General features: G+C 37.3%; 1 protein-coding gene across 4 annotated transcripts in view; it reads left to right on the plus strand.

Annotated features, from left to right (window-relative positions):
- The window catches only part of ARFIP1 (ADP ribosylation factor interacting protein 1), a 118,362-nt gene extending 107,970 nt beyond the window's left edge, over positions 1-10,392 (plus strand). For all 4 annotated transcript variants that reach the window (XM_010382879.2, XM_010382880.2, XM_030921348.1 and 1 more), the window contains one exon: positions 8,528-10,392. In XM_010382879.2, coding sequence (XP_010381181.1) covers positions 8,528-8,683 — 156 coding nt within the window. In that variant the 3' untranslated portion in view covers positions 8,684-10,392. The remainder of the gene's footprint in view (positions 1-8,527) is intronic.
- Positions 10,393-12,131: the final 1,739 nt, after the last annotated feature.

Consider the following 12,131-nt stretch of genomic DNA (forward strand, 5'->3'; position numbering starts at 1 on the left):
AAGAATTAACTTTTATTTCTTTCGTCTGCTCCAATCCTGTGTTAGGTCCTTGTCCCAAGGATGTTTTAATACAACTTCAGGGCCAGAGACAAAATTGGGAACAAGTTTAAAGTGCTGTGTATCTTTTCTACACTACCACTTTTCCTTTAAGTGCTCTGCTGCCCTTTCTTGTCTGTTTCAAATTTTGTTTAAAAGGTTTCTAAAATGTTTATTGCCCATGAATAGAAGCAGATTAAAATAGGTGAAAGGACGTAGATCACTCTTGGAATAAGACATTCCTGTGTTCCCCAGATCTCAGTCCATCTATCACCTGTCTAACCTTAGGCAAATTACTTCACTTTCTGAGTTTTCTTTATTTTTTGTTTTTCAGCTGTATCAAGGACTGAAGACTGTGCAAGGCCAGATGTAGTGGCTCACACCTGTAATCCTAGTGCTTAGGTAGTCCAGGGTGGGAGGATCACCTGCAGCCAAGAGTTTGAGACCAGCCTAAGCGACATAGCGAGACCCTGTCTCTACAGAAAATAAAAAAAGTTAGCCAGGCACGGTGATGCGTGCCGTTATTCCTAGTTATTCAGGAGGCTGAGGTAGGAGGATCACTTGAACCAAGGGGATCAAGGCTGCAGTGAGCTATCATTGTATTGCTACACTCTAGCTTGGGCAACAGAGTGAAACCCCGGCTCTGTGTGCATGGGGGCGGGGGGAGGCTAAACAGAATAGATGTAAGGGTAATGCATTATGTGTCATATAGAAGGTGTTTCCAAAAGTTAGTGCTCCCCCACCATAACAAAGCATAGTCTACCAAAAATACCTGCTCTTTCTTTCATTCTGTGCTCCTCAGTTCCTGTGGGCTGATAGCTTAAATATAGAAGTAAATTGAAAAAAGGTAAAGACCCTGAAATATGTCCTGGAACATTTTGGCTTTTTGTCCTTTCTCCTAAAAGTGGGATTTGAACTTCCTATCACCTCACTTTCTTTGTCTCTGTCTGAAAGCCAGCTGTATTTGAGAAACCAGAATCTTTCCCAGGTCGACCTTTAGAAGGTCAGATTGCCTGGTAAAGTGAAGCTGATAAACCAAGTAAAGGAAATAAACTGAAATAATAATTTTATGTTCTACTGAAACTGCTTGTATAGTAACAGCACGATTCTCAAAATTGCAAAAACTTCTTATTTTAAAAGTTGTATTGGCCGGGCGCAGTGGTTCAAGCCTGTAATCCCAGCACTTTGGGAGGCCGAGACGGGCGGATCATGAGGTCAGGAGATCGAGACCATCCTGGCTAACACGGTGAAACCCCGTCTCTACTAAAAAATACAAAAAACTAGCCGGGCGAGGTGGCGGGCGCCTGTAGTCCCAGCTACTCGGGAGGCTGAGGCAGGAGAATGGCGTAAACCCGGGAGGCGGAGCTTGCAGTGAGCTGCGATCCGGCCACTGTACTCCAGCCTGGGCAACAGAGCGAGACTCCGTCTCAAAAAAAAAAAAAAAAAAAAAAAAGTTGTATTGTGATTGCTTTTCTAATACTACTTAATTATTCCCTTTTTAATTGGTAATTATTTCAATGTATTTAATAACCAAAATGTTCTGAGGATTCTCTGTAGCATATCAGGCAGAATGGCATTGAGGACATTATACAAATGCATATCATAGTGCAAATTATTTAATAAAAAATAGGCAGAAAATATTCTAAGTTTTTAATTCATTTAGTTGAAAGAGAATATTCATCTTGAAAATTGTTCATTATGTTTTGATTGGATGAGTCAACACACTATTGTTAGGTAAATTTGTATCTGATTTAGAAGATACACTACCAAAATTAAGCTTGTACTAGATTACAGTAATCAATACTAATAGAAAAATGAGGTAAATTGTCTGTTTTGTTATAAGCCAGAGTGAGAACAATTAGCTTTTTAGAAAAAAAAAAAAAATAGCTTCTTATATTTGAGGATGAAATTTTATACTTCATTTCCATTTGGAGTTTTTTTTCTTTTGTTTTTACATTATAATTACAAAGCTGTGAATCCTCGAAGGTCCCCTCTGTACCAGGGAACTGATCTGATGCATATGTATACTTTAAAAGACTTGACACATCAGTCTTCTAACAATTACTGGGAGAATGTTTCTTGTGGATATGGATATTGTATCATTTTGTTGTGAAAACTAGAATTCAATCCTGCAAAGCACCATCTTTGATTTCCCATGGATTAAGTTGCATTGTGGGGTGGGGGGCCATTTTAAATACAACGAATATACTGAGCCTGAGCCTTTGTTCGTGGGCTGCCGAGTCTTCCTCAGCTACAAAAACTGTCTCTCTGTGTTTAGTCAGCTACTCGGGAGTGGGTAAACAAACTGACTTATATTGACATTTGCAGGGCTAGTTAAAAATTTTTGGATGCCCTTCTCACTTTCTTTCTGACTGTCTTAACTTTCTAGACCATTAACAGCAGCTCCCTGCAAGGCCAGTACATGAATTAAATCGCATACTCTGCTTTTATTCTCTCCTCTAATTCTAAAAGATTGGAAGTTAAAATTCTTTTTTTTAAGTTATTTTTATTTTTATTTTAAGTTCATGGGTACACGTGCAGGATGTGCAGGTCTGTTACATAGGTAAACGTGTGCCATGATGGTTTGCTGCACCTATCAACACATCACCTACTTTTTTTTTTTTTTTTTTTTTTGTGGACACGGAGTCTCGCTCTGTCGCCAGGTTGGAGTGCAGTGGCGCGATCTCAGCTCACTACAACAACCTTCGCCTCTGTGGTTCAAGCAACTCTCCTGCCTCAGCCTCCCGAGTAGCTGGGACTACAGGCGCGTGCCACCACGCCCACCTCATTTTTTGTATTTTTAGTAGAGACAGGTTTCTTCATGTTGGCCACGATGGTCTCGAACTCCAGACCTCATGATCTGCCCGCCTCAACCTCCCAAAGTGCTGGGATTACAGGTGTGAGCCACTGCGCCTGGCCCCATCACCTAAATATTAAGTCCCAAATGCATTAGCTGTTTATCCTGATGCTCTCCCTCCTCCGGCAACCCCCTGACGGGCCCCAGTGTGTGTTGTTCTCCTCCCTGCGTCCATGTGTTCTCATTGTTCAGCTCCCACTTATAAGTGAGAACATGCGGTATTTGGTTTTTTGTTCCTGTGTTAGTTTGCTGAGGATGATGGCTTCCAGCTACCTCCATGTCCCTCTAAAGGACATGATCTTGTTCCTTTTTATGACTGTATATTGTATATGTACATTTTCTTTATCTGGTCTATCATTGATGGGCATTTGGGTTGATTCCATGTCTTCGCCATTGTGTATAGTGCCGCAATAAACATATGTGTGCATGTATGTTTATAATAGAATGATTTATATTTTGGGGGGCATATACCCAGTAATGGGATTGCTGGGTCAAATGGTATTTCTGGTTCTAGATCCTTGAGGAATCACCACACTGTCTTTCACAATGGTTGAACTAATTTACATTCCCACCACCAGTGTAAAAGTGTTTCTGTTTCTCCACAGCCTTCCCAGCATCTGTTGTTTCTTGACTTTTTAATAATCACCATTCTGACTGGCATGAAATGGTTGATGGACATTTGGGTTGTTTCAGTTTTAAGCTATTACAAGTACAGGTATTATGAACTTTCATGTAGAAGTCTTTGCTTTCATTCCTCTTAGGCAAATACCTAGGAGTGGAATAATTGTGTTACACAGTAGGTACATGTAAGTTTTTAAGAAACTGACAAACTTTTCTAAGATGCTTATACCATTCTGCATTCCCAACAACTGTGTATGATAGTTTCAGTTACTCGGCATCCTGGTCAATAAGAACTGTGGTCCAGGTTTTTAAATTTTAGCCATTCTAGTGGATGTATAGTAGCATCTCATTGTAGTTTTCATTTGGATTTTCCTAATAACTAAAGATGTTGAGCATCTTTTTATGTGCTTATTTGCCATCTGTGTTTTCCTTGATGAAATGTCTGTTCAAATTTTTTACCTGCTTTTTGGTTAGGTTGTTCTTATTGAATTGTAAGAATTCTTTTTTTTTTTTTTTTTTGAGATGGAGTTTTACTCTGTTGCCCAGGCTGGAGTGCAGTGGTGCGATATGGGCTCACCACAGTCTCCGCCTCCCAGTTTCAAACGATTTCCCTGCCTCAGCCTCCCGAGTAGCTGGGATTACAGGTGCCCGCTACCACACCCGGCTAATTTTTATATTTTTAGTAGAGACAGGATTTCATTATGGTGACCAGGCTGGTCTCGAACTTCCGACCTCAGGTGTGACCCTCCCACCTCGGCCTCCCAAAGTTCTGGGATTACAGGCATGGGCCACCATGCCCAGCCAAGAATTCTTTATGTATTCTAGAATCAAGTTCTTTGATACCTGTTTTGCAAATATTTTCTCCAAATATATGGCTTACTTTTTCATTTTTGTGTCTTTTGAAGAGAGAAATATTTTTGAAGTCCAATTTATTGATGTTTTTCATTTATAATTTATGCTTTGTGTATATTGTTTAAAACTCTTTGCCAAACCAAAGATCATTAAGATTTTCTCTTATTTTTTTTTCTATAAGTTTTTGTAGCTTTAGCCCTGACACTTGAGCCCATGATCCATTTCAAGTTAAATTTTGTATGTATTTTGAGATACAAGGGTCAAAGTTCTTTTTTCATGACTTAATCCTTGAATCACTTCTCTGTCCACTCTCTTATGAGCTTATCTAGTCATGTGGCTTTAAATATCATCTGTATATTAATGACTCCCAAATTTACAACTCTAGCCCAAACTGCTATTTTAAGAGATATCTCAAACGTGTCCAAAAACTAAGCTGTTAATACCCACCTTTTCTCCTCTTCCATGCCTGCCCCTCTCACAGTCTTTGCCATTTCAGTAAATGCAACTTCATTCTTTCAGTTGCTTGGGGCAAAACTCTTGGCACATCTTTGAGTGTTCTCTTTCTCTGTCACCTCCCGTCTTGATCTGTTGTCAGATTCCATTGGCTTCATCTTCACATTATATTCAGAATCCCACCTCTTCTCATGATCTCCTCTTTTACCACTGTAGTCCAAGCCACCATTATCTCAGCCAGGTTATTGCTGTAATATTCTAATAGGTCTCTCTACTTCTACCTTTGCATGTTTATTAAATTAAATGTTGTCATTTTTCTGCTTAGAACCTACCAGTAGCTTTTCATCTCATTCAGACAAGGAGCCAGATCTTTATAATGATATCTAAGGGCCTGCACCATCTAGCCACCCATTATCTATCTTACCACATCTACCAGGCCCTTATTCACTCTGCTGCAGTCATACAGGCCTTGCTGGTGCTTCTCAAACATACCAAGCACACTGTCTACCTCAGGCCCTTTGAGCTTGCTATTTCCTCTGTCTAGAATGTTTTTCTTCCAGATAACTTAAAGTTTATTCTCTCACTTCCTTAAATCTGTATTCAACGGTTTCCTCAATGAGCCCTTCCTATTTAATTGCAACTCTCACCCATACATACATCTCACATTCCACATTGCTGCTTTATTTTTCTCTGTAACATGTATCACCGTCTAACATACTATATGTGTTAGATGGTTCTCTTTCTTCCCTCAATAGAACATAAACTTCTTTTGAGAAGAGATGTTTGCCTTTTTTGTTGATTGCTTGCATTCCCAACCCCTAGAGTAGTGCCTGACACATAACAATATGACCCTCTGTAATATCTGTTATATGAATGGAGGTAAGCAAATTTTAGGTGGTTTTTTCCCTCTGAATATAAAATGGGATGTCTGTAGTTCATTAGAACATTGTGAACAGTGCAAGTCTTCACAAAGTTGATATAGACAGACTTTAGCTCTCATAATCTTTTTCCCTTTTTTAATAAACAAAAGAATGTTTAACATACAGACAAAATATAAAAGAGTAACAAAAATAACAAAAAAAGCAGCCATGTTCCCACCACCCAAGTTAAGAAACAAATATTAATACTTTTGAAGCATGCTTTGTGCTTTACTCTTACTTCATCCTCTCTACTCTCCTCCCTCTGTAAACCTATTCTGAATTTGTTTGTTGTTCCTATTTATTGGTTTTCTTGTAGTTTTGCCACATATGAATATATCATTCACATATGAATATATCGTTCAGTTATGTATGTTTTTGAACTGTCTGTAAGTGGAATCCTACCACAGGCATTCTCCAAGTTGTTTTCCTTAACCTGATACTCCAGAGTTCATCCATAATGATGCATGCAGCTACAGTTCATTTATGTTTACTCCTATATCGTATCCCCATTGCGCTGAGAGACCACTCTATCTGCTCTCCTGTATATACAACTTTGTGGTGGTTTTCTTGCTTTTTTAATGCTAAAAACAGTGCTGCCATGAACATAATTGTACATGTTTCATGAAACACACATGAAAGTTTTTCTACGGCAAATTCTTAGGGGTAAAGTTACTGTTCCATAGGGCATTTGTATCTTTCATTTTACTAGTTCATGCCAGATTGTTTTCAAAAACATTTGTACATATTTATATACCTGTCAATAGTATATAGTTGTTATAATATTTAGTTTTCCTAATGTGGAGGGTATAAAGTGGTGTCCCATGTTAGTTTTAATTTGCATTTTCCTATTTCCTAATGAGGCTGCATATCTTCTCAGATGTAATTGGCCATTCCTGTTTCCTCCTCTGTGAAATGTTTGTCTGTATTATTTGCTCTTTTTTAATTGGGCTGTTTTTGGTTTTTGGGAGTTCTTCATATATTCCAGATACATATTCTTTGCTAGTTATATATAAAGCAGATACCTTTTCCCAGTATGTAGCTTATCTTTTCACTATCTTTTGATGAATAGAAATTCTAAATTTTAGGCCGGGCGCAGTGGCTCATGCCTGTAATCCCAGTACTTTGGGAGGCTGAGGCACGCAGATCACGAGGTCGAGATCGAGACCGTCTTGGCCAACATGATGAAACCCCGTCTCTACTAAAATACAAAAAATTAGCCAAGCGTGGTGGTGCGTGCTTATAATCCCAGCTACTTGGCGGGTGGAGGCAGGAGAATCGCTTGAACCCGGGAGGCGGAGGTTGCAGTGAGCTGAGATGGTGCCACTGCACTCCAGCCTGGCAACAGAAGCGAGATTCCATCTCAAAAAGAAAAAAGAAAGAATTCTAAATTTTAATGTAGTTTAATTATCAATATTTTTCTTTGTAATTTATGGGTTTTTTAAGCCTAACTTAAGAAATTATTTTATATATAACATCATACAGTGATTTTTCCACCCTCTGTCAAGGCAGATTGCCCTTGAAGCGCTCCTTAGACCTGTCCCTGACAACCTGTTCTGCAGAAGAGATCTGAAACTCAGTCATAATGGCAGAGGCGACTGAGACCAGCTCAGTTTTGGAAATCATTTTCAGAAATGGCTAGAGAGAATGTGGGGTGTGTGTGTGTGTGTGTGTGTGTGTGTGTGTGTAATAGTGAAACAAATTTTCTATCCTGTTTTTTCATTTAGCATCATGTTTCAAATATTTTTACATCATTACAATTATTAAAGTTCAATTTTAATGAATATCGTATTGGATGGGAATCTGAATTTTTATTGAACATTTTGCAGTTGTAAATAAGACCTCAGATGGCCAGGCTTGGTGGCTTATGCCTGTAATCCCAGCACTTTGGGAGGCTGAGGCAGGCAGATCACCTGAGGTCAGGAGTTTGAGACCAGCCTGGCCAACATGGTGAAACCCTGTCTCTAACAAAAATACGAAAATTGGGTGGGCATGTTGGTAATCCCAGCTACTTGGGAGGCCAAGACATGAGAATTGCTTGAACCCTGGAGGCAGAGTTTACAGTGAGCCAAGATTGTGCCACTGCATAACAGCCTGGGTGACAGAGCAAGACTGTGTCTCAAAAAACAAAACAAAACAAAAACAACCTCAGGAGGCAATTTATAAATCTTTTTGATGCATTGTTTATTTCTTTAAGAAAGACTTATAGAGGTAGTATGACTTGGTTAAATATAGTCTTGATATCAGCACAAGTAATAAGCAGTTGAAAATAATTGAGAGTCATATGGGCTTTAAGTAAATTGATTTTCTGGGCAACACTTGCTACTTGCTTGATTCTTTACAAAGAAAGTCAATATTTAAAAGTATCTAGCCTACTTGGCTTACCTAAAGCTTAGATTTAATGATGTCCATATTTACTATTCATACATTGTGTAACTTTTATATAATTACCCTTTTTGATATCTCACATGATTTTGGATATACTTAGTTTGAGAAGGATTTAATGATATTTTTAATTAATCCTCTCAATAATGTTTGAAAATGGTTAACAGGGTATATATTTTGGCATCTTAAAACCGACCTGTTCTCTTTAGGGTAATTAAAAAGTCATCAAAGGCTCAGTGACCCTGCAAGGCAGTGTACACTTGGTATGTGTGAAATACTTGGTCATTATTAAGCCAGCTATTCTTCAAGAGAGATACACTATTTAATTAAGGAATGTAATAAATCACCCTCCATTTTATTGTTATTGGTGTTAATGCTTGGTCTTGTAACTCTGTCCTGTCCACAGGTTAAAGTATTACACAATCAGCTGGTCCTTTTCCACAATGCCATTGCTGCTTACTTTGCTGGGAATCAGAAGCAGCTTGAACAGACACTTAAACAGTTCCATATCAAATTGAAAACCCCTGGAGTGGATGCCCCATCTTGGCTTGAAGAACAGTGAAATCACAGCGGAAAATAAAAAGAAAGTCATGTTGTTATATTTCTAAACAAACCTAACAAGAATTAAGCAGAGTTGGGGGAAGTGGAAGGGGTGACAAGCATTGTAGTGATTCTTGCACAAACAGCTTTAATTTTTCCCTTTTTCATACTTTAACAATTGAACTGTTAAATTTGATGGGAAGGTGGGTGGTTTTAATGTAAACATAGTTTCTATAATCTGAACACAATAATTTTCCTTTTTGAGAAATCCTTTTGTATTGTGAGGGTTGATGGCTATTTCTGTAGTTTGAAAACATCTACTATAGATTTGCACTGACGAGATAAAAATTCAAGGTTTTTGGTCCTGGAAATGAGGGCCAATTGTAACTTTTCCAAAGGGAGGTTTACATGATTTGTATCAACATCAGATATTTTATATATGAATATATTAAACATCTTTAAGAGATTCCTTTTCATGTATTAAAGAAAAAAGAAACTATTTTGCAGAGTAAAGTTATATGGTGTTCCTGCAGCGTCCACACAGAGGCAGCAGCTCTAATGAATGGTTAGCTTGTGGAGTTGTGGCAAATACCTTTTTAAAAATGAATCTGTACCATTGTAATTTTGTTTGGACTTTTTTTAAAGACACAGAAATCACATTGTCATTTCTGTGAGGCTTTTAAGCTTATGAATTTGCTTCACCCAAAGTCATTGGACAGTTACATTTGCAATTTCTTTTGGTTCATAACAAAACCTGCTTAAGATAATTTTTTTTTTTTGACAGGTGGACATGGGAATGGAAATTCTTGATGGTTTCTAGAGTAGAAATCTGTTCTTAGAAAACTAGTTTTTGGGTCAGTTCTATTTTGATAGAAGTGAATACATAGACAGCTTTTATTGACTTCCATATGTAACAATACCGTTTAAGCCTTAAATCACAGATATGTGCCTTCTCAGATACAGTAATTCTTGTTCAACCAATGTACAAAATCCATAAAGAAACCCCTGTTGGATAATGTTTGATGTGTCTATTCCTTCATGGAAAGGAGCACTACATATAAATGTTGGGTTTCTTTGTACTTGTTAAGCCACATTTGAGGTTTATGGTAAAAATCATCTTTTGAGTTTGCTCTTTGGTTTTTCTTCATTCCTTTTGAGGAAAGGGAAAACAGAAGGATTCTTTGATTTGGGTAATGAAGAGGTAATGTGGGACAGTGCGGTGGTACCAGGAAGAAAGAGGATTGGAAAGGCCAGTACTGTTTTAGTTGCTTGGCACTACTGGTTTTGTGTTCATGTGGTTGCCCTGTCCACTACATGGTTCTGTCAGTAGTGTAATCCATTTTCAATGTAAAGCTCTTTCAGTTTTTGTCATAGACATAAATTAATATTTTTAGAGGCATCCCTCGCCTGTTCATTTCTTCTGTGTTGAAATGAAGTACCTAAAATTACCGTTATACATGAACTTTGTGGACTGTAAGATTTGTTATATATGTTCAAATGCCTTTTAGCTGGCTTTTTAATTAATATGCCTGTGTTGAGCGCTTAATACAGTGTAATGTGATTGTAAATCATAAACCTATTTTAAATCATTCCTTCCTGTATATTTGTACTCAGAGAGCCTTATTTTATTCTTCCAGCAGAATTACTACTTGTGATAGTTCATTTACATTCCCCAGAATGTGCCTCTGATGTGAATTTTGTATTCTTATTAAAAGTGTTTGCTGCAGTAAATTGTTTCTTTGGACCTTCATAGTTTAAGAAGTAACTATTTGGAAATTCTGAAGACACATGATTTGTCTTTTCTGAACCTTAAAAAAATGGTGCTTCTGTCACTTATAATTGTTTTATCTCAGTAAGCTATTTTTTTTCAATGTGAATCTCTTTTGAGAGCTGAACATGTCCATTCTTAACCACATTTCAATAACAGTTATTGTAGCTAAGGAGCTAAATAGTTTCATGGATTGATTCTTTTCAGAATAAATTTAAAATACCCATGATTCTGATAGTGGGCACATGAGCAAAAGAAAAAAGTAAATCAATATATTTAGCCAATGGCACATTTACTTTTTTAGGAATGTAATTTATGTTCATTATAGAAAAGAATTAGAAGAAAATTTCAAGTAATAGAAGATAACTACCTTCCCAAGTGAATAAATACTGCATGGAACCACCCAACACCTCTGAAGTTGGATATTTTAGTTTTGGATTTTAATATTATAAGCTCTATTTTGAATATCCTTTAATACAACATACATTTACATCTTTGTACTTTTACCTACTTAGTCCCTTAGGTTATATTCCTAGAAGTGAAAATGGGCCCTTAAAAGTATATACACACTTCTAAAACTTTGTAATGTATTGCCTGTTTGCTTTCAAGAAAGACTGTGCCAATTTACACCTGTAACAGCATACATATGTACCTGTTTAGTATATTTTTTAAGCCAGTACTGTATATATAAAATGAAATGAGAAAAACAGGAAGATAAAGGCTGAACAATCACCAACTGGAGAGTTTGGGGATGCTGGGTGAGAGCAGGGAGTGGATGGAAATGGCTGGCTTTTCTCTCATTAAAATAGAAGTTGTTACTCTAGAAAAAAATAATGCACTGAGGAACTGGTCTGTGAAATTAAACTTTTTATCCCAAAGCTTCCAAATTTTAGGGTCCAGGAACTATGTGGGTTTGCAAAAGCAATTTAGCTGAAATCTAGGCTTTAAGAAGCATCTTTTCCATATTCAAAACACACTGATAATGTTACTGACGCTTATCCCATAGCGTGTGAAACTAGAAGGTTCCTTAGAGATTATGTAACACACTTTTTTTACAGATGAAACTATCAAGGCTTCAAAATATGTTAAACTGACTTAGCCAACCCCCATCTCCAAATGTAATGCCACATGAGGATTTGCAACTATATACTTGAATTCCCCTTTAAATCCTGCCATTTCAACTGCATTAATTAAATCAATGTGTCAAAAGTGTCAAGTTTCTTCTAAAGTTAATGTGTATTAAATACCTTCCCATTGGGGGAAAAAATCCATCTCCCTGCAAGTCTTCATACTAGGTACATTGCAAAGTATGCAAGATGCCTGCCTTTCCCTCCACTGGCCTTTAACTTGCACTATTCTGCAAAAGGAGTCAGGTGAGCTTGGAAAGTGTTATATAAAGTAAAATGATACATGTTGAAAAAACTAAAGATAAATTTCTTCTAATCATGGAACTGTTAATTGAAAGAATGTAGCTACCTCAGAATGTGCCTATTCGCCTTTAACTTTCACTGGAGATGACTGTAGTTTAGAAAAATAAAAGTAAATTGTCTGAGTTGCTAGTTCCATGCAACATTCAAGTATAATTGATGCTAATTTTGTGAAGTACTACTTAAATAACTACTTGGAATCGCCCTAAATATCCTTTGCAAGTAGCTCTTTTTATTTTTTCTTTTTTAACCTTTCAGTTTGCCTGGGAGAGTTG

The sequence above is a fragment of the Rhinopithecus roxellana genome, chromosome 2 (genome assembly GCF_007565055.1).
Source record: "Rhinopithecus roxellana isolate Shanxi Qingling chromosome 2, ASM756505v1, whole genome shotgun sequence".
Taxonomy (NCBI): Eukaryota; Metazoa; Chordata; class Mammalia; order Primates; family Cercopithecidae; genus Rhinopithecus; species Rhinopithecus roxellana.